This window comes from Thermobia domestica, chromosome 4 (genome assembly GCF_964235325.1).
Source record: "Thermobia domestica chromosome 4, izTheDome1.hap1.1, whole genome shotgun sequence".
Taxonomy (NCBI): Eukaryota; Metazoa; Arthropoda; class Insecta; order Zygentoma; family Lepismatidae; genus Thermobia; species Thermobia domestica.
The window spans coordinates 22,628,428-22,652,483 of NC_137457.1; the positions used below are offsets into that span (position 1 = coordinate 22,628,428).

The following is a 24,056-nucleotide window of genomic DNA, read 5'->3' on the forward strand; positions in this document are numbered from 1 at the left end:
TAGAGAGCCTGGCAATACACAGCAATGTTGTATTTGGCGATGAAAGCCTGACTCAAATTTCGCAGACACTCCTCATGCTTACTCTCTTCATAGTATATTAACTTTTTTTCACCAGGAATATCACTTTTTCTATCTTAGAAGTGAACAATTGCATTAGTGTTGCAGATTGACTTTGGGAGAGCTAAACCTTTATGAGTATAAATATAGGGTCTAATATGGGAACATATGCCTTAAAGAAGGCCGTGCGAAGAAAAACATGAACCAACGTATGCAATACAACGTTCGAATGTTATCTAACCAATTAAGGACAGGAGTGGCTCAGGGTGCCGCATGGTAGAGAGATACTTTCATAGGAAGCAGGCGCGTCAGCAACAGTGGGTGTGCTCGTAAACGAGGATAGTGGAAAAAACGCTTCATATGGCAAAAAAAAGAAAAGAACACTTGCCTTATAAGTGCTGCACGGCTTTGCGACACAGCTGTGGTTGCGCATTATCCCTTTGTACACTGCCTTCATATAGCACTTCACGTCATAATGGCTTGGAGTATTACGTGTTAAAGTGCACACTTTGTATTTTGTATTTCTAACTTATTATACATGTGAGAGGTAAGAGCCCAATATATTTTAAGTACTTGTGCATTATTCTTCTTAAATAAATCAACACACTTCTTCCTTAAATTTTACAAATGTATGTTTACCGAAACTGGGACAATACCGAAAATATACGCCATATTGCATTAAAATCTTCATTTTAACGGACGTTATTGAAGAATTTACTTTTTCTTATATTATTGAAATAAAAAGTCCAAAAGTTTAGGGCAAGTTAAGCCTTTAACCCCCTACTCCTTTACCAAAGTAATACACAACCAACGGAAGTAATCGGATGCCATGAAGACGTACAATTTGTTTTACCAATGTTGAATAAACTTTACTGGAAAATTATTCTGTATATAGAGGCCTTGAACTTTGCCCCTTATGATTAATGGATTGCAATCCCAAACAAAAGGGTTATTTTTGCCGATTGCCTGAATGCAATATCAAATTTAATTAAAATTGGATAAATCTTGCGAGAGTTTTTGAGGAACAGATAAATGACAATCGGGTTGAATGGTAGGAGCTTTGCTACACTCGCTTTAATAAAAAGAAATTACACAGAAAACTTCACAGCTTTCGCAGAGTACACCCTCCATTCCAAAAGAAACCGAACGTTTTAAAAAAACAAAAAAGTAATGTACATTTTGGAACAAATCATTTTTATTAATCAATGTATTCCCCTTCTGCATCGATACACATATTTGCACGCTCCAACAAGTTGTCAAACGACTTCTCCATGTCCTTTATTGGAATGGTCTTTAGGACGGCGGTCATCGCCTTCTCAATGGCATCAATCGATGCGTGCCACTTTCCTTTCATCGCCAAATGCGGTTTCGGGAACAGATAGAAATCGCACGGAGCGAGATCTGTTGAATAGGGCGGATGATGCAACCGAATAATGTGATTTTTGACCAAAAATTCAGTTACAAGTCGCGAACGATGTGATGGTGCATTATCGTCCAAAAGAGTCCAACTGCCGATTTCGCGATATTCAGGCCGAATACGACGAATTCTTGCCAGCAAACGCTTCATGACGCCCAAGTAAAACTCTCCAGTGACTGTCTGGCCGGGCTGAACAAATTCTTTGTGGATAATTCCTTTTGAATCGTAAAAACAAATCAGCATCACCTTAACTTTTGACTTCACCAAGCGACTTTTTTTGGGTGTTCCTTCATCCGGCGCTCTCCATTCAGCACTTTGCCGCTTTGTTTCGGGCTCATATTCAAAACACCACGTCTCGTCACCAGTTACAATCGATTTCAAGAAGTTTCGATCCTGCCGAGCACTTTTAACGATGTCTTTGCAATGCGCAATTCGATCAACTTTTTGGTCTTCGGTGAGTTTGTGTGATACAAACCCCGAATTAACCTTCTTAAGGCCCAAAACTTCGGTCAAAATGCGGTATGCGGTTGTTTGAGGAATGCCTAATTCCATTTCAATAACTTTCACCGACGATTTTTTGTTATGTTTGATGAATTCACGCACTTTTTCGATGTTTTCTTCCGATAATCAGGTTCTGGGACGGGCTGATCTTTCGTCATCATCCAGCGTCTCTCTACCCGATTTGAATCGCCTGAACCACTCATAAACTTGCGTACGGGATAGACACTCATCACCATATGCATTTTGTAGCATTTGGTGCGTTTCACTAAAAGTTTTACCCAGTTTAACACAAAACTCAATTGCAGCTCGTTGTTTGAAACTCATTTTCCGACCGATGTACACAACACACTGACAGTTGAAACGCAATAACTTTGTTGCCGTGCATCCAAATGTCATGACATTTATACCAGTCGTCAATGAGGGACTACGCCATCTACCGGTAAAATATTACAACAGATGGCACTAGTGGTACTATTTGTTTTCAAAAGTTCGGTTTCTTTTGGAATGGAAGGTGTATTTGCACACTTTGATATTAGTATCCCTGCTACACTAAACGATTTTGCCTTATTATTATTTGTCTTAGTACAATTTAGAATATAACAAGAATTTTAGGAAAACTAAAAATGAATAAAAAAAATTGCGATCTTGGCCAATAACTAATTTTTGGATCAGAGGCCACAAAATTTTTGAACGACCAATAAATCGAGTTTTCTTATTTTTTACGAAATAAGCACATCATACTGAGTTAACTGATAGTTTGGGTTTGGCTACACTATATGTAGTTCTCCAGATATAAGGAATATAAAAAATTTTTGTTGAAATATATTGGATGCTTTGATCCAATTGGATAAGGGACCTCAAAATTTTTGAACGGCCATTAAATCGAGTTCTCGTATTTTCTACGGAATAAACATCACACTGAGTTAAGTGACAGTTCGGGTTTGGCTACACAATATGTAGTTCTCCATATATAAGGCCTTATAAGGCCTACAAGAAAATTTTTCATTAAAATATATCGGATTTTTGATCCTAAAACATGAGAAAATGCATCTTTTAGAATGTAATAATGTAATATTCTATGTGATCTGTGATATTGTTAAGTAGCTATGATTGATTTCAGTTGCAGTCACGTTCCACCTTATTTTTTTCTAAACGTTAATACATTAGGAAAAGCTACTCATCAGAAAATTAATTCATCTTTAATTTGAGAATACAAATTATAGTTCATTTATAAAATTCTGGAACTAATATAGTTTAATTTTTAAAATGTAATGCATTCGAAAACAGCAGCATTTTTTTTATGTTTGAACTAAACAATTGACAATTCAACGAAACAATTGAACAACAAATTTTATAGTTATGAAAGTGTCATGTTTCTGTAAACACTGAATTTATATTTGTGAACTATTTAATTTAGAATAGAGATGATCGAAAAATTTTTTGTTCTTCAGATTGTGTGATAAACTTTTTTGATTTTTAATGACAACAGGATATTAATATTTCGGTTTTTGAAGGTATGATATTATATATTCATAAGTAATATGATAACATATCTTAACAAATATATTAAAATGGTTGAAAAATATTGATTTATGAAAATGTTTTTAAACATAATTAAAGGTGAAGTTTTGCTTGAAATTATTCATTCAATGATTCGATTCCATAGTAATTCAATCAAAAATATCCATTTCATAACATAATTAAACTTAATTTTAGAAGTTGTATACTCTTAAATTCTTAGTTTCTCTGTGTGAAGCTTTATTTTTAGGCATATCACAGGAAAATCAATATAAAAGTATTGTACACATTTACAATATTCGACGCATTAAATGGTAATTTTATTCATACTAACCCATTTCATTGGGGACATACTTATATTAATGACATATGAACTCAGAAAATCCACTCGTACTACTGTAGATAGTGTTTCTTAAGGAAGGAGTTGTATTAACGGGTACAGGTTCAATTTAGAAGGGCTGAATATAAAACACGAACCAACTTAAAAACACAAATCAATTTATACTAGGTGTCCACTAAAACGCACGCATGCTATCTAATCGAGTCAGGACAGGATCGCACCAGGATGACAGTATGGGTAGAGAGACAGAGTTTGCGTCCGTAGGGAGCAGGCGCCTCCGCGATTGCTAATATGCGCGTAAACTAAATATGACAAGATAACACTTACCTTCCACTGAAATCTTCACCAATCCTTTCGTCTTGCAGTGTTGAGGATCTTCAAAAAGGCTCTTCCCCTTTGTAAAATGATTCCTTGTTAAATATGTTGTGGGCTAGTAAGTATGTGAAATACTTTTTTACTGGTGTGGGAGACTTTCTTTAACACTTCTCTACGTTTGTTAAATTGTGTTCGTGTGAGTACCTGTAACCGCATCTACAAAGTTTATGCTGTGGTTCACCATGAGATAATTGTATCCTTTACTAAATAGTTTCTTGTCCGGCCATCAACATTTGCTAATTATTTACGTTCCTGGTTCGATCCATTGGCTTGTTAGAGAAAACGCAACATCCTCTGTTTGGTACTGTTATTAAAAATGACCTTCCACCTTCTCCAATCCTCCAAACGCTCACTCTCTGTCCATTACTCTTTCAACATTGTATTTTTTCTCGAATTTGCTTTCGTCGATTTCTGCTATCTTGCTCACACCTTTTGCGACACAAACGGTTTTAATCTGTTAATGTGTCTTTGTTTATGATACTCGTCCTCGATTCTTCCAAAAGCTCTATCCTTTATTAACTCATATGTAACAATTAGCATCTCCGAAAGTGAGAAGTGAATATTTTGAAACCACAAAATTTCCTTTTACATATTCCTTTCTTTAGTATTTTTTCACTACGAATTTCTTCCTTCGTCTTCGGTTTAGAGATGGCCTTTGAGTTCCAAATCTACAAAAAAACCGTTAAAACGTTAAAAATTGTTAGGTTAGGTTAAGTTACCAGGTAAAACTTTAGTAAGATTAGAACAGTGACTGGAACAAGTTCTCATAGAAGCTTCATTTGTCATTTAACTTCAGTAATCCATGGTACTTCATTATTCTTATATAATTCTGTAGAACTCATTGTAGAAATATCACATCCAACGCATCGATTCGCCATTCTATAGGACTACCATGCTCCTGAATCATCGAAACCATTCGCGTCTTCCAAATAGTACCAACTTCTACATATCTTTTCTCGTATTAAACATAACTTTACTGCCACTTACACAACTAAACATCACATAAGAACCCTAAATAAGCATTTCTTACCTCATTTCTCCTGTAAATTTTACTAACTTTTGTAAAAGAAACGGAGGGACATCTCTAAACTTAACCTCTTTCTTTTTGTTTCATAATTAGCTGTACCTCAATACCATGTTAAGCCACAAACTGATTCATTTGTCCTTATTAATGTCAATATTCGTCTCATTTCTAATCAGGCTTAGCAACATACTTTTTTTTTCCTACAACCTAAGAATATAAGGAATTGGTGATTAGGAGTTCCTTGAAATCTTAATGTTTTATCCTTTCCCACATCATTTAATTCAAATAGCTGTTTTAATTTTCCTTAATATTTGAATCTACGACGCCAGTTAGTACAGCCATATTTTAACATTTTCCTCACACATTACTATCACCGTCAGATTTTACTTCAGACACCTCACTGGGACGAGTCGAACCAAGGATGTTATAAATAGAGGATCTGTCTATATGTATCTTCATACTATTAAATCGATGAAGCCAAAAAACAACCGAGCATCGGCACGTCTGATTGGCTACTCTCGTTTATGTCATCGTCTGATTGGCTACTTTCGTTTCCGCCATGATTGTTGGCTCAAAACATTGCGATCCTATTGGGCGGAGTGGGCAGAGTAGAGGTAGCAAAACTGTGACATATGGCTTCAAGATTTTGTTGTAAGGGCAGATCCTCTATTTTATAAGATCCTTGAGTCGAACCCTTTTTGTACACATTTCGGATCCTTCGATCAGTAAGGATCACAAGTTACAACACTATTTATCATTGCTTCCTTGTTTAACAGTACGTTCTTATGAGCTTACAACTGCAGACTTCCAGTTGAATATTCTCACGTTCCACGCATGTTCAAAATAAGTTCCACGTATATTCGGATATCTTATATATTGCAGTTCCTAAACCATAATTTATGTTTCTTATGCAAATTGTACAAAACTGTGTCACCATAAATTGATATAGCACCATTTAACGATTAAAATAGGTGATTGCAAGTGAAAGAAAACTGTATTAGATATTAATTTGTGATGACAGAATATTTCTGTACAGAGTACAAAAGCTGTATTTTGGGGCCAAGGTGTCTCAATGGAAAAGCATTCATATCTCATGTATGGGATTCCTGGGTTGATTCCAACCCGCGCCAACTGATCTTCGTGGTGGACAAACACCGTATACGGTAGTTTTCGCAGAGTTCTAATCTTTACTCCCACTTATGTCATCATCATCATCATCGTCTCCCTTAGCTTCGGTGCATAACGTGGGACATAAGGCTTTAAAAAGTTGTATTTTATGTCTGCATGTGCAGAGTTACTAGTCTGGAACCATTAAAGTGTTACTATGCGGTTGACGCTTTATCGAAAAAATCTCTTTTTCCATTTTTGCTAAATTTATCTCCCCTGAAACTACGAAGACTGGTGAAGAGTAATCGTAAGTTCTTTTACATGAAATAATGCAAGCTTTTAATCACTAACAACACCGTCGTCATAACTGAATTGTAGTAATATTAAGTGTATACGTATTTCTAATGTAAGGTATATGTAAGAGGGCCATTTAACTCGAAGTGGTAACATAGTTGTGAAATGGAATGTAATGAATCACTCACTTCGAGAAGCTTACAGTCCTTCGATGTAGTCTCCGCCAGCCTGTTGAACCCCTCGCCAGATGTCTGGTAACCGTTGAATACCTGTCAAAGCCCCACTTTGTGAGAGGGTGTTGACAGTGCGCCTTAAGGCACGAACTATGCTGGGAATGTCTCTGAAACGTTTGCCCCTGAGAAGTTCTTTCATTCTTGGGAAAAGATCAAAATCGCAGGGGCTCATATCCGAGGAGTATGGCGGGTGCTCTAGAACCTGCCAACCCCATCGTCGTAACAGAGTCTGTACTGGATTGGTAGAGACACGGTTTTGTAGTAAACAAGAATTTGTAATTTCGTTGTAAAAAAAAAAAATGCATAAAGCGGGATAAAATCGGTAAATAAAACTTCAATGCAAGAACACTATTTTCCGTGGCAATTACAATTAGTTACATTTTATTTCACCTTAATTTCCAATCATCAATCATCATGACACATCTGGTGTTACATTTGTTGTTTTGTCGGGCACTGTAAGAAAGATCTCTCCACATCAACATTAGAAACTGATATGTACATTAGTTGGAGACACTTTCCAGAGATTTCTGAATGCTCATCTAACTGGGGGTAGAAGTGAGGCAGATGCAGGAGTACGCCGTTCCTCTACTTCCACAAAATATCTAAGACGTACTTCCGCTTTCTAAAAAAAAAAAAAATACAATGGGCAAATATATGCACGGAGGACAGCGTGACATCACCCGTCCCCCAGTTTTTCAGAACCACTTTTACCCCTGCATCTAACACCCGGCAACACTTCTTCCACATTATCCACTTCACCAGTAGATACCGGTTGGAGCTCATTTTGTAACCGCTTGTAAAGTTTCAAAAATTCATGGTGGTCTATTTTCTCAAAAATGGGAATTTTCATCACTTTGCTAGTGATTACCAAATAATGGTAATAAATAAATCGTAAGAGCGTCGAAAAATTGTCGCTTTTGCGTAAATTTCGTTGAATATCAAGACTTGTAAATTTCGCTAATTTGACAGAATTTTGCGTTTATTCGCCAGCGCTATATGGCCTAACAAATAGTGAAAAAATATATATTTTAGGTACCGTACACAACATTATCATACAAAACTGATACATTTCGCATTTTCGCGTGTCATCAAAAAATCGTGTCTCTATGGATTGGCTGTATGGCATCTGGTATTGTCGTATAGGTCCAGAATCCAGGAGGTGAGGACGTTTGCGCCGCAATGCTGGTCGCAAATGGTGACTGAGGTATGAAGCATTGACTGTAACGCCCGGTGGAATTTGATGTGACAGGATAATGCCTTCGTAGTCGTATGATATAATCACCTTCACGTTTGCTGGCTCTTGCCTAAGCTTCTTCGGTTGTGGAGATTCTTGGTGGCGCCATTCACTCGACTGACGTTTCAATTCAGGCTCATAGGATCTTCCCCACGTTTCGTCACTTGCAATTATGCGGTGCAAATGTCATCACCTTCCTCATTGTAACGTTGAAGGCGCACACATTCCCACCTATGAACCTCTGTCAGAGCATGGATTACCAATCTGGCTGCAATTTTCATCATGCCAAGTCTTTTGTTAGCACGCGAAGCACTGATCCGGAAGAAATGTTCAGCTTCTGTGCCAATTCACTACAAGTCCAGCGCCGATCACATCAAGCAATGTTCGTAGCTTTGCAAGATGAATTTCGTCCGTAGCCGTTCGCATATGCCGTCCACCGTTCATTTTGCCTGATGATTGTCGTCTCACCTCAAATGCTGCAACCCATCTCGCCGCTGTCCGATACGGTAGAGCAGCTTCACCACAGGCCTCTACTAATCCTCTGTGAATCGTCCTAGCATTTCGCCCTCGTCACCTGGAATTTCATTGTTCTGCACGCGTGAACATTGCGTTAGGGCGGTATTTCGCACAACAATCACTTTAACAATGTCTACTCGCCACACACACCGTAATATGGGACCGCAGCAGCGTTAGACTAACTTGTACACATGGACGAAACACACTACATTCGTCATTTGTCTCCTGCCAACACGACGCTCCAATCGTAGCACTGTTGCCAGTTCAAGTTAAATAACCCTCGTATTTAAATATTTATATTTTTATCTCCTATAAGATTTTGTATTCCACAAACTTTAAAAAATGTCATTTCAGGCAGTAAATCAACATGTTTTATCGGAGTAATTATTGCGCCCTGAAATTCAACTTCCTGTTTACTGCTGCTCTACTTTGTTTGTTAACGGTAACGTCCGATTGTGTAGTTGCTCCGAACTACCTAATGGATGATGGCTGCCCTGCAGATTGTATCTGTTCAATCATCAAAGGAGAACCAACAATAAATTGTGCCTCCGCCGGATACAGGAGCGTTCCAGAAACAATCAATCCTTCTGTCGAGCTGTTAGACTTGAGAGAAAATCGAATTAAGTCCCTATATGCGTGGGCTTTTGGAATTTGGAGCTTGCCAGCGCTGCGGAAGCTGTACTTGCAAGAAAACGAACTGCAGGATATTAGTAAATACGCATTTGAAGGACTGAAGAACCTTACGGATTTAGACTTATCCATGAACAAATTAGTTCATGTTCCTGCCGGAACATTTTCTTACCTGCCAAATCTGCGATTCTTAAATATATCATACAATTTTTTACATACGGTCTCAACTCTGAATTCTTTGTCTATTCGTAGCATTATAATGACACACTGCAAAGTTTCTATGTTGAGAGGAGACTCCTTAGAACATATTCCGCGTTTGGAGTATCTGGATTTGTCCTGGAACCCTTTGGAAGAGATCGATTCTCCGATAGCATATTTACTGAGAACTTTGAACGTAAGTCACTGTCTGCTACGTGAACTTGTTAGTAGAAAATTCTTGACCAATCTCGATCGGTTGCAAGTGCTAAACGTAAGTTGCAATCCACTTGAGAAACTTATTGTCCGAGATTCTCCAACTTTGGAGGTTATGGACACCAGTGGATGTAATTTACAAAATGTAACAACGATTGTGTTTGCTAACCTTCCAAAACTGAAAACCTTGAAACTGTCATGGCGTCGTAAACCAGAAGATGGAGATTATTTCTACTTTCATTTGTTAGATAAAAATAAGTATGAATTGAAGTATGAGGCAGATATAGAAAACTTCGTAATTGAAACTGCCGCAAAGGAAAATTGTGAACATGTTGCATTGATTCCGCTACAACAAACCATTTTATTGCTTGCTAGTTTCCTGTTATCCATAATCTATATTTGGATTGTACGTAAAAGCGAAGCTAAGAAACGGCAGAAAGTGGCAGCCGAAAGTCATCTTCAGGCTAAAGAATTAAACTCAAAACTAGAGTCAAAAGTTTCCTCTACTGATGTTGGTGATGGATCAGAAGATAAAGAAAGTAGTACGTCTGTTACTTTTGCTGAGTACGTATCTAAGAACTTAGAACTTCCAGCGCAAGATGGAGACAGCGGTTCCCAGGTCGCAGACACGTTACCAGTATCTCCGGTGAAGAAAATATTATTGTCCTCTGGTGATAGTTAATAAAGAAATTATCATAATGTTTAAGTTTGTAATGGTTCAAATTATTTGTAAAATAAATTATTTTGTAGCAGTGAAGCCTTTCGTATGTCTCAAAAATTCTACATTGTACTTGTTATAAATTTAATATACATAATTGATAACATTTTAGAAGTGTTTGACTTTCAAAAATCGTAGATAATTGTTGCTAACTATGAATTCAACTCGTAAGTTCAAAGATTTACCTTTCTGGTAAAATGTGTACCAAATATAACGAAATATGAATAGAGTTCCTACTCCATATTTTAAAAAAATTACACCCAGTAATTATCTATATATTAAAATGCTAGGTTTATATGTTTGTCTCCAAAGAAAAGTTTATGTTTGACTCCAATCCTTTCGACAATGAGATCCTGAAAACCAGAAGTGCTAGAAACGTGCCGTTTTCACTGGTCGATTCCAAATTTTTGGGCAGATCGTCCAGTTCTAATTGAATATTTAAAAAACCTGGCCCGTTATTTATTTATCACATTTTTTGGGGTACACTGAAAGTGTTGAAATTTTTAAAATGTAAAGTCCTTATATGCATGGGCTTTTGGAATTTGGAGCTTGCCGGTGTTACAACATAGTTGTATACAGGGGTTGTATAACTCCCAAGCTTTCCTTTCATGGACAAATGATAATGAAAAACGAAGGATAACCATTTTTCCAGGCTAAGATGAATCCTTATTGTTTGGGGAGTTTTGCTCAATGAACACCATATATCATTGACATTATAATTAATTGTGTATGTGATGTATTTGCTTATTACATACTCCATGCAAGAAGAAAGAAAGCACTGATCATACATGAACTAGAAACTATAAGCGGCTGTATGCTCAATCTTGCAAACGGTGCGAGATATTGAAAAAGTAATCCAGAAAATCTCCTCTTTATTGTGCCCATTGCCGATTTTTATCAAGACGTCTTTAACTTGTGTCTATAAAGGAATATGTATACAATGTTGTAAGGAATGACAAGAAGATTCATGCTCATATGTGAATGATGCGCTGTGTAGAGAGCGCAGATTCAGCTAGTATATTAATTCAAACTGTTTCGATATTCGCTAAAATCTTCTTCAGTTTGTAATAATTTATTTATTTATTTATTTGCCATCAACACAACAGGCATAAGCCCAGTTATAGTGTTGGTGTATTACCTAATACATTTGCAATAGTTTTCTTAAACATAGAGTTCATATTGCAGATGTCAATTTCTTTGTGTTTGATACATATTTTGTTATAAGTAGAACACATTCTCCAAATTGGTGATTTCAATAATACGTTGGTCCTTGCTTTTTTGCAATAGAACAGACCAGAGTTATTAGCACGAGTTTTAAGTGTCGGGACATGAAAATTTAATGTTGATATGAGATCTGTGCAATTAAATTCGTTTTGTACTATTTTATGGAGAAAAATCAAATCTGTCACATTTCGCCTTTGTTCAAGTGTAGGGATACAGAAGTTGTCTATTAATGTTAGATAATTTTCATAATATGGATAGATTCCAGTTGTCTTGTACGTCAAGTATTTGATAAATTTAGATTGGACCTTTTCCAGTTGGTGTCTGTATTGCTGTTGTGATGGGTTTCAAATCACAGCAGTATATTCCAGTTTTGATCGCACATAGGCATAATACATTTTTGCTAGTGTAGTACTATTGTTAAATTCCTTTCCAATTCTAATTATGAACCCTAACATCTTGAAAGATTCGTTAACTATGTTCTCTATATGGTTATTAAATGTCAGTTTCGTATCAAATATAACTCCAAGATCTTTGACTGAATTTAATCTATTTAGTGAGATCTGATTCATTGAGTAATCAAACTCTATTTGACTTTTGTTTCTGGTAAACGATAAAATGTTACATTTGTTTATGTTTACATTAAGTTTGTTAAGAGAGCACCAATTAGCAATATTTTCCATGTCACGTTGTAAATCGAGACAGTCATGGATGGTCTTTATCCTACCGTATATTTTGAGGTCATCAGCAAAAAGCAATTTGTTACTTAATAATACATGATCAGGGAGATCGTTAATGAATAAAAGAAACAATAACGGACCTAGATTAGAGCCCTGGGGAATTCCAGAATATGCAATATAATCAGATGATTTATATTCATTGTAGATAACAGTTTGTTTTCGATTATTTAAATATGATGAAAAGAACTTGATCAAGGGAGAAGAGAAATTATATTCGCCTAGCTTATGTAATAGTACCTTGTGATTGACTCTGTCAAATGCCTTTTCAAAATCTATATATATTACATCAACCTGACATCCTACATCTAACGAATTTGCTGTAAAGTCTGTGATAAGTGCAAGGTTTGTTGTTGTTGATTTGCGTGGGATAAAGCCATGTTGATATGTTGAGATTACGGGTTGGATGCAGCCAATTATCCGTCGGTATAGGATTTGTTCAAATTTACTAGATTCAATGTAAAATTTTCTTTATTTTGCTTATCAAATATGCATCATGTAGCATCTGTGAGCAAAAATTGTACAAAAACTAAACTTCACTAGGGAGGTATTCACTTTTACAATGAGCAAAATATAAGAATATTTGCTTCATATTTAAGAGAACTATTTCATCTTATATCGAAGATCATACTTTGTATGGTTATTTTGTTTAGTTGAGATGGTTGGTATAAGGGTAATTCATAACTGGTTTGACATACACATGTCCCCGAGTTGAAAATCACTATTTCAAGAAAATTGCGTTCAAAAGTATTTTGCAGCCTATACGTTTCCATAAATTGACGCTTCACTTCATCTATTTATTCTTTGATCTTTGCCATAGCGTCAAGTAAAATTTTCACTTCAAAACATGTGTTTAATTCCTTCAGGACCATAACAATTGCAGACAGAGAGAAAAATGTTATTTGAACTATTTCGGCTTAAGCTGACATGTAGATTCAAAAGATGGCTTTAATGACTACCTTTCTTTATAGTTTAACGTCCCACGATTACGCAGTGAGGCTAAAGCAGACGGTAATCAGATGAAGTAGATGACACTGATAGAATGACGAAAGTGAATAGAAACGGGAGAACTCCGAGAAAATCCACGTGCACATTGCTTACCCACCATAAATCCCACTTGGCGGAAGCTGGAATCGAATGAGGAACACTATAAACAGATGTGAGTGCTCCAGAGATGGAGTGGGTCAGTGGGTCAAGATTTGTAAGTGGACTTAATCAACAGAACGTGATTCACTGCGATCCAATTCCCACCGTGAACCACTAACCCTCCATGAACCACCAGGACCCACTCTGCTTAGTGTGTTGTTGACAGCATCTTCTGAACACTGGTGAATTTATCTACGTACATTTTACTTTTAAGGCGTCCATTTTTCTAACTTTTTCATTTGTTTTTATTTACTTTCCTGAGATGAGTGTATCTAAGTGAAAAAAGAACTTCAGGCACTTTTGGTTATTGATATTTGTAATTGTAATAGTAGCAATAGGACTTACTACTTGGCTTTCAAAATACAGTAGAATATTACACTTTTTTTCACGTTACTCTACCTTGATTTAAGACTTTCAAATTTCATTCTATTTTCCACTGAAAATTATCTATAATTCAACAATGCAATAATTATATATGATAATTCAATTGAAATTCATCGTAATATGTCCCACAACAAACAGTTTATCATTTTATATCATAACGGTCAGATCTACTAGTATTGTATTACAATGGTGCTTCAGTGATTGACCTTAGAAATTCAAACTCCGATTTTTGATAAAATTTCACAGCTTTGTCTTATTACAAGTAGAAACTCTTTAGTCAGTGGAGGGAAGAGCGTGGATCATGAGTCAGAGTGGATCATGGGTCATGGGTGAAATTTTAATTGACTCATGCCATCTCTGGAGTGCTCTACCACTGAGCGACAGTGATCCCTAAGAAATACCTAGTTATGACCTGGGACAAATGTTGCGTTCAATGCACAAGGGAACTAAGTCCACTTTATGGTCATTTTTGACATATTTCGTCTTTAAGATCTTCATCTGAAGCTTGTTTAAGAGCTTAAAAATCTCAGGTCCAGACAGGCGCGTAGCCAGGATTTCGTAATAGGGGGGGGCCGTGACGAAATATTGCGGTTATCACGCCAGGGGCGCGATCATTCTAAACTATTTTACTGTAAACATATAGGTTCGTTTATCTAGGATTTCGTAATGCTGGGGGGGGGGGATAACATGAAATACTCTGGTTACACACCAGGGGCTCGATCAATCTAAACTATTTTAGTGGCAACACGTATATTGGTTTGTTAGGACAATAAAATGAGGATATGATAGTATTTCAATAACGAACTCTCTCTCGAGTAAAAGAATAAAGAATCTCGAGTAAAAGAATATTTAAAAAAAGTATTGAAAAAAATATAATATTCCGAGTTTTTTAAAGTTCTTCTTAGAGTCTATCTGATCGAAACGGTTTCTCGATCATCATTTGTTGTCCATAGGATTAGCATGGAGCTAGATGGAATTTGGAATGCTCCGTTATAATAATATTCATTTTCAACTTGATGCCCTCCCCACACACACACAGTTTCCTCTACACAAAGCTCCTCATAAGAAAGAGTAACTATACACTTGCTGTAGCTTTATATTTTTAATGCTGATTCTTCTTTTTCTCGTTTCTTATTGTTTCATCCTTCCTTAATTTTTTACATTTCTGGTTCCGAACGGGGGGGGGGGTCCGGACCCACCCCTTGGGTACGTGCCTGGTCCAGATATTGTGCTCAGCTAAATAATTATAATGAAAATGACAAGTTTTTCAGAAGAGTTCCGTACAAATCCTATGTATCTTTTTGTCGCAACTTTTCCTTGTCGCTTCCCTTGTGCTCTGGGTGCCCCAAGTATGTTCCTATGGTTAGCAATATTGATTTTAAAAAAACACACATAAAAACAAGCAGTTCTTCCTAAGATATCATATGTCTTTTATTCCTCTGCATAGAGTTAGCAATTAGGCATTTAGTTATAGTCTCCTTTAAATATAATTTAAATCTTATTTAGTTCCTCTGTCTTTAAGATGCAATATACGAAAATTGAAACATTTTAAATGATTCAACAATTTTAGGACTGTTTAAAGAGATAGGACGAACATGTTCCTTTTGGTGTGAAGTAGTTAAGTAGTGTGTATGGATGGATATTTTATGTTCTTTATTCAGTTAATTTTCAGTCTTTAGTCGTGTCTGTTTCATATACCCTTTTTTCTACGATCCTACTTTACCTCTCCGCAAGTCCTACTCCCACAGAATTCATTAGCAACTTAGGTATACACGACAATGATACGATGTATGCCACCAGAGATGGCGTGGGTCAATGAAAACTTGACCCACTGATCGATCACAAAGCGTAGCCCACTGTACCCTCCAAAACCCAACGTCAACTCTGACCCATGATCCACACCCTGCTCTCCAATGACTAATATAAAGAGTTTACACTTGTAACGAAACAAATCTGTGAAATTATCATTAAACTGAGTTTGAATTTCTACCGTCAATAGCTCAAGCATTACTCTGTTATAATGACAGTGGATCTGACTTTTTTCGATATAAAATGGTAAAGTGTTTGTCATGGGCCACATTACGATAGATTTCAATTTAAGTATCATATATGATTACTTCCTTGTTGAATTACAGATACTTTTCAGTGAAAAATAGGAGAAAATTCGAAAGTCTCCAATGAAGGTAAAGTAGGCGAAGGTAAAAAAAAAAATGTAAATTCGACTGTGTCTAGAAAGTAAGTAGTATCATAAGTCCTATTGGTATTATAATTCAGTTATAAATACCAATATTTAAAAGTGCCTGAAGTTCATTTTTCGTTCTATACTTACTACTCATCTCAGGTAAGTACATAAAAATAAATGAAAAAAGAAGAAAAATGGAGGCCTTGAAAGTAAAGCGTAGATAAATTCACCAGTGTTCAGAAGATACTCTCAACAATGCACTGAGAAGAGGGGTTGGTGGATCGTACAGTGTCCGCGGGTCAAGGTGGGCCATGGTGCGTCGCAGTAGGCCACTGACTCACTCACAAATCTTTACTCAGGACCCACTGACTCACTCACAAATCTTTACTCAGGACCCACTGACCCACTCAAATTCTGCCTTGGGGCCGCGGTCGCTCAGTGGTAGAGCGTTCACCTCTGGTGCTTGCAGTCCCGGGTTAGATCCCAGCCCCCGCCAAGGGAACTTTGTGGTGGACAAACACCGTGTGCGTGGGTTTCCTCGGGGTTCTTCCGTTTCCTCCCACTTCCTTTATTCCACCATTTCATTCATTTCTCATCATCACCGTCTCCTTTAGCCTCACCGGCATAACTGTGGGACGTAAAACTCAAAGATTTCATTTCATTTTCATTGTTCAAATTCTGCCTAACACTTCTCCAGTTGGAGAAACACTCTTCAGAGAATCCGCTTCCACAGTGTTCCTGAGAAGCTCAGCAATTGGTAGTCGCGGGATATATTTTTCATTTGTCGTGTCGCCAATCCTAAATTTCAAACTCCATACACTAAATTTCAACCACCAACTGTTGATTTACCAGTCCTGGCTAAAACGCATTATTGATGTTTTTCGAACGACTAGATGTGCATAATGTACCAGTTTGAACTCGTAAAGGAAAATCGCTTCCAATGCTGAGTTCTGCATGATTCACAAGACTCTGCTCAACGACGCACGACTAGGCAAGCCAGCCTGTTTTCTGAACATGTACGGAGTTTGTAACAACGTACTCGTGACCTTGGTTCATCCATCAGTTGTACTACAGTTGGTAATTTCTTTCCATATGTAAAATCAGACATTTCAGTAACGCAACATTCGAAATACAGTCTATACAAAAAAAAAAAAAAAAAAAGTATTTACTGTCCCACTTCACAGATTTTCATTGCAGTAGCACGATTAATATTCCTCTGATGGGTTAATATCCTTAAAGTGTCAAAAACCCAAATCCTTGACCGAAGAAGTTCAGTAATCTGTGAAGGTGTTAATGAATTGAAGTACGTAAGGGTAGTTGTAAGAAATCAAATCATTTTTAACAGTGGCATTTTAAGGAAAAAGTAAATTGATGGTTGGAAATAAGAGTAGTACTCTATATAGAAATTACGACTAACATATCCTAGAATTTATTGATTGACTTGTGTTTGATCTTTGTCAGCAGCACGGTTATGCAGAATGAGACTGGCAGTTTAAAAGGGGTTTGAACCAATTCAGTGAATTCAAAGTCTCATACCGGAAATTGAGTTTAAGAAAAAGTGCACCGAAAGTACGCACTCTAGTCGATAGACTACGATGGTTCGAAGATGTTGAAATTGAAATCAAAGTTTCATACAAGAGTAATTTACCTATTGTATTATAGTGCATTTGTATGTAGGGTTTCAAAGAAAAAATAGAGTAGGTCTAGTACATGAAGAAAGTTATATAATATGTAATTTCACAATGACTGCTTGTCATTCTATATAGTGTGAGCAATTAAAAAGATGTGTTAAGGTATGGCTATACCGAAATTTTGCTATTTCATCCTTACCTTTCTCTTTATCAACCGGACAGAGAAAGCAAGAAAGAAAAATGCATTATGTTAAGTGAAACCAGAAGGTACCGCATGATGAGTCAATTTTCATATCTCCTTTCCTTTTTTTTAAAAAAAAAAAAGTGGATATTTTCTTTAAAAAAAAGAAAAATGCAGAATCCAGTAGACAGCGTGCTGATTGGCTACTCATACACAACACACAGCAGTTCTGCTTGCTCAGTAACGTTTAAAAGAGAACACCAGGTATTCTCTTTACTGCTTATGTGGTGTTGCTACCTAGCCGCAGAGAACTCTTTGAATGTTTTTACTGTTAACTTTGATTTGCCTCTAAGTGATGAAAATGAATCGCTATACTCGGCATAAATATGTTGTTTTATGAAAGCTGAAGGAAAACAGGAAAGGGAAGGATGAAACATGAAAAGTTTGGTATAACCGTACCCTTAGACGAGAGTGATACTAGGAACACGGTGGCTTAGTAGTAGAGTGATCACCTCTGATGCTATCCCTGGTGGAATTCCAGATCAACTAAGCTTGTGATGGATAATATCTTGCGTATGGGTTCGAGTTGTTCCATTTGTTTCCACATTATTATTCCACCAATTATTTTTTAATTATTAAGTTTCACTAATCATCTTTCCCCATTAGACTAAAAGGCATAAGAGTGAGAATGGGAGTAAAACTAGAGATTTCATTTCATTTTCACGAGCGGAACACATTGCTAGGATACGACGGATGCTCGAAAAAAAATATTACAACGCCTTTTATGGCTTAAGTGTGAGACATAGATCAACACACCTAATGATAGAGGCACTCAACAATAGTCCACGTTGTAATCACAGTTTTTTTCGACCTCTGATCATAACGGCAGATAGTTTTCTTTACGGTTTGCGTAGAGGTCCGAGTCAAGTTATTGTAGCCACCGTGATGCAGCGGTTTTGACATAATCACATACCAAATAATGGTGACCAGCAGTGGCGGATCTAGAAGTAAAGACTGGGGGGCTAGGCAGTACCCAGACTATGATTGGTACATATAAACTTTCAAAAATGATTTTGTCACAGAAAAAACTGGGGTCCCAGGCCCCCCGACCCTGGTCTAGATCCGCCACTAGTGACCAGCCTTTTCTGTTTTAGAACAGGGAAAAGGTGAAAGCCGCTGGTGCCAGGTCAGGGCTGTAGAATGGGTGCTTTAGTCGTTCCAAGTATAACGTCAGTGGTTGAAGTACTTGGTCTACCACTGTGTCCAGGATTGTCATTAACAATGTTGATCCGTCTTTCTTTAAATATATGACACCACTTCCCTACACGTTGCTTTGAAATTTGGCCCTCCCTATAGACCTCTAAGATCTGCCTACACTGAGAAAAATCCATTATCCGGACAGCGGTATATTGTACAAATACAAGGATTCGTTATGTTTACTAAGGAAATCTGTACGGAGCGTACTTTATCCATATACTACATAGGTACTGCCTTTTACCCGCTTAGATATTACATCATGTCGCTGCAGGATGTCTGACATCTAACAATCTTCCGTATTTTACATACGTATACGTATGTTAAATACTTCAGCTATATGTTAAATACGTCCATCTGTGTGTGAGATCCAGGCCGCCTATAGACACCTCTTTCTTTCGCCATGGCTGACGTCATTGAACTACCGTCTTTTGCTTGCGAAACGAGGTTGTTTACAAACGGAAAAGAAGAGAGGAAGGAAACAGATGCTTGGGTAAGTACACTAGTTAACTATTACTTTAGTTAAATATTCCATTAATTATATATTCTTTTAGTGTAACTTGCTTTAATATAGTACTAAGTAAGTAATGTAGTTTATGAATACAATTCTTACTATTGTAAAACTCGTTAATGATTGAGGACAATGGAATGGGTGAATCTGAATTTTGAGAAATCTTTGAATATTAATGTTTTGAAACATTTTACATTTCAAGGTAGCAAAATGAATGTTATGTGTTTATTCATTCCGTTTTATATGTGACGATTTATTACTTGGAGCAGTTTTACTACAGGGCTGCTTAACATAATTGCTAATAAACCGTTTTCAGCGCGAAAATTCCCTTGTGTAGTGAAGATTTAGATTTCTGGGCTTTCGGCATCAATGGCCTTGTTAGCCCGTCGCATATGAGGGATGACTTCCCTCGGTGATCACACTATCCGGGGAAAGGAAGGGAAGAATGGATTGGGGAAAAATGGGGCCGCGGTGGCTCAGTGGTAGAGCGTTCACCTCTGGTGCTTGGGGTCCCGGGTTCGATCCCAGCTCCCGCCAAGTGAACTTTGTGGTGGACAAACACCGTGTGCGTGGGTTTTCTCGGGGTTCTCCCGTTTCCTCCCACTTTCTTCATTCCACCATTTCATACATTACTCATCATCACCGTCTCCTTTAGCCTAACCGGCATAACCGTGGGACGTAAAACTCAAAGATTTCATTTTCATTTTTGGATTTGGGAAGGAAGAAAACGGCCTGGGACCTATATGTTAGGTACCACTCCGGCATTTGCCTGCTGTGAATGAGGAAAAGCCAAGGAAACCTCATTCAGGATGGCTGGACTTAAAATCTTTTGATACTTTTTCGACCGAGTTCCCCCACCGGGATCGAACCCGGGACCGTTCGCACCGAAGGCGAGAGCGTTAGCGAATACGCTACGCGGGGCCACTAGTGTAGTTTAGAAAACTCATTTTTACTAGGATATTTGCAAGATTTTTTTTTCTTTTAGTTTAACGCCCCATGATTGTACATCAATGTAAGAGAGAAGGTGACGATGAGATACATGATAATGGTGGAATCAAGAAAATGTAAGGAAACTGGAAAGTCTTAAGAATAACCACAACTACAGTGTTCACCAAAAGCCTATTTGTCGGGAACAGGAATCGAACCAGGGACCTACCGCGTCAGAGGTAAGCGCTCTCAGAGCTTTCTTTTGTTTAAAGAACTTGTTTACAATGAATATATATATATATATATATATATATATTACGAAGATATTGACATATTTTACAGCCTCACTGAAATTTAAAAAAAAAAGTAGTCAGGGAGAGCTTACTTGTCAGGTTTTTATTTTTTAATTTAATTTATTTTTATTTATTTATTTTTGCTTTGTTATGTTCCCTAGTTAATTAATGTTTGGGTTACTGAAAATTAAAACCTTTTTAGTATTATTGTTATGTCATCACTTTGGAACCAAAACGTTAGATTTTTTTCTTGTGTTTTCATATAGGAAGTTGGTGAGTTTGTGCCTTAGCACTGGTTTGGTTTCTAGAACGTAATTGAAGGTCATGTTGAGTTGAGTCTTGGTGGGTTTGAGTTCGTGAAGTGTCAGGCACTGCTTGTGCCCCTGTCTTCTGTTTGTGATGTTTCCTGGCTTTGGGCTGTGACGTATTTATGTTGAGGAGTACCAACGCAGGCCGCGTGATATACAGGTAGCTACAACACAGCTTCAACAGTTAACGAGTGGCAGGTCTTTGAATTTCAGCTTTCGTTACGGCGTGACTAATGCAGTATAGTGCTAGATTGAAATTCTATGGGTGGTAAAAACGGTATGGTAAGAAATACAACGTAATTGTTATTAGTTTATTTAGTGTTTCTTCATAGTATTGTTTCACTATTTCTAGAAGGAATTAAGTATTAACGAAGTAATGAATAAGCAAAAGCACACATTGATTGACGTTTACTATTTCTCATACTCCATTGAGAATGTTTTGATCCTCAGTTGCGCAAACATCCAGTGTGCGTTTATTTTCTTTCTTTTTTGGGGGGTTTACACTGCCTCACAGATGAGCTCCCTCGTGGCTAAGTGGTTAATGAACACGCCTTTGGCGTGGGACACCCGGGTTCGATTCCCGGCCGGGGGCCGCGGTGGCTCAGTGGTAGAGCGTTCACCTCTGGTGCTTGGGGTCCCGGATTCGATCCTAGCCCCGCCAAGTGAACCTTGTGGTGGACAAACACCGTGTGCGTGGGTTTTCTCGGGGTTCTCCCATTTCCTCCCACTTACTTCATTCCACCATTTAATTCATTGCTCATCATCAGCGTCTCCCTTAGCCTAACCGGCATAACTGTGGGACGTAAAACTCGAAGGTTTCATTTCATTTTTTCTTAATCTCTTGCACCGACCGACCGATCTCGATCAAATTTCCAACGTAGATACGGTTCTGGCCTGAGAGTGTTTTTAGCTATTTACTTTGACAGAACTTAGGGGAGGGGGAGGAGGGGGACAGAAAAAATAAATGACTTAATTTACTTTGAAGTGTAAAAGTGCGAGCGTTTTCTTCTCTCTCTCTCTCTCTCTCTCTGTCTCTCTCTCTCTCTTCACTCCTCCAGTCTCCTCTCACTTTTAGGGCCGCGGTGGCTCAGTGGTAGAGCGTTCACCTCTGGTGCTTGGGGTCACGGATTCGATCCTAGCCCCGCCAAGTGAACCTTGTGGTGGACAAACACCGTGTGCGTGGATTTTCTCGGGGTTCTCCCATTTCCTCCCACTTACTTCATTCCACCATTTCATTCATTTCTCATAATCACCGTCTCCTTTAGCCTAACCGGCATAACCGTGGGACGTAAAACTCAAAGATTTCATTTCATTTTTTCCTCTCACTTTGATTTCATGATTTCGCACTCTGATGAAAAGTATTAAATACCGCCAGGAAAAGTACTAATATATAACCTCTCTTTTAGGCGCCCCTCCAACCACGCGCCCGGGACACGTGCTTTGCTTGCTCGCCCATAGCTGCGGCTCTGTGAGCTACATAAGTAACATACAATGCTTACGTAATACTTTGGGTTATAAGTACTATTAAGAAAGGAAGAATTGCATTTTTTTAACTTTGGGAAAGGAGCTACTATGGGATTAAAGATAAGGTAGGAAAGGCAACACATTCCAGTCTATGCTTTCACCCAGCAGACATATTGTTTGGAACCAAAAAAATGTGACTTTTGGAATCTTGTACTTAGGTTCACAGCGGAAGCGACGAAATAACTTGAATCATCCATTGTAGCTCTCCCCGCAACCAGTTTCTAAAATGTTGGCAATAAGTTTGCGAAACGAGAGGTGACGACTCCAATTTTGGGTGAAAAGTCGCTATAAGAAATAATCGAGAAATTCATTGTCTATAAGCATTGTAAAAGTTGTAGATGTAAACTAAACAATATGTTCTACTCACTGGCGCAAATCCCGGGGGGGGGATGACGGATACATGTCCCCTCCAATCTTGGAACTGAGGGGGACTTCTCCCAAATAATCCGATTTGAAATGTTTTTTTTGGGAGAAATTTGATGATTTTTGTCCGATTGCTACAAAGGAACGTGAGATGTCCCCCAGAATAAGCCTCAAATCTGCAGCCTCCTAACGCTAAAGACAACTCTAATCCTCCACAACATTGTTTTTCAACTTCATAAGTATTTTGGACATCGCCAAAAAAAGTATGGTAACGGTCTTACCTCCCCCTTCCCCCCCAATGTTGAAGACAGATTTGCGCCGCTGGTTCTATTCACATCTTTGTAAACAGGGCGCAACCAATCCTTTAATTCAGGGATCATTTCAGGTTGTTTCGGGTACTTTTGTTCATGTTGTGGTCAAAATAGTTCCGAAATAATTAACACTACAGTACTTACGTTAAGCAATTTTTTGTAAAAGAAAAAGTGCAGAATAATTAAAAGACCCCAGAGGACAAATATAACAAACACCTTCTTCGCCTTTTTTCACGCATCTATAGCTAATCTTGTTGCTATCGGTAATGATGTATTACGTGTGTCTCTCAACGGAAACTCTGCGAACTAAAGGACATCAAGTTTGTAGTTATTCTTCGTTAGAGGGCAAGGGTAACATAACAATGCAGGATTGTGGAGTAGTGAGTACGCTGTATTTCCAAACTCTTCATCACTTGCGCTGATTAAAACAAACAAACAGAAAAAAAGAACGTAAAAACTGTTTTGAACTAATAATGCTTCTCTACAGATGAACATTTTGTTTGCAGCAAAAAGTCGCTAAATGTGTAAGTAGGTAAATCGTTATTTAAAAATCACCCAAAAAAGTCTCCAATCGGAATTTTTTTTTTGTCGTTATCGTAGGGCGACCATACGTCCCGTTTTGACCGGGACAGTCCCGTTTTAGGGGCGTGTCGCGGCCGTCCCGTCAGTAGATGGAAAAAAGTAGTATTCGTCCCGTTTTATGTAAAT

General features: G+C 37.7%; 1 protein-coding gene across 1 annotated transcript in view; it reads left to right on the forward strand.

The window, feature by feature from the left end:
* Nucleotides 1-3,342: 3,342 nt before the first annotated feature.
* LOC145682699 (uncharacterized) overlaps nt 3,343-24,056 on the forward strand; it is a 101,308-nt gene continuing 80,594 nt past the window's right edge. Inside the window, exons 1-2 of the mRNA XM_081754087.1 lie at nt 3,343-3,489; nt 8,971-10,336. Coding sequence (XP_081610213.1) covers nt 8,984-10,336 — 1,353 coding nt within the window. The 5' untranslated portion in view covers nt 3,343-3,489; nt 8,971-8,983. The remainder of the gene's footprint in view (nt 3,490-8,970; nt 10,337-24,056) is intronic.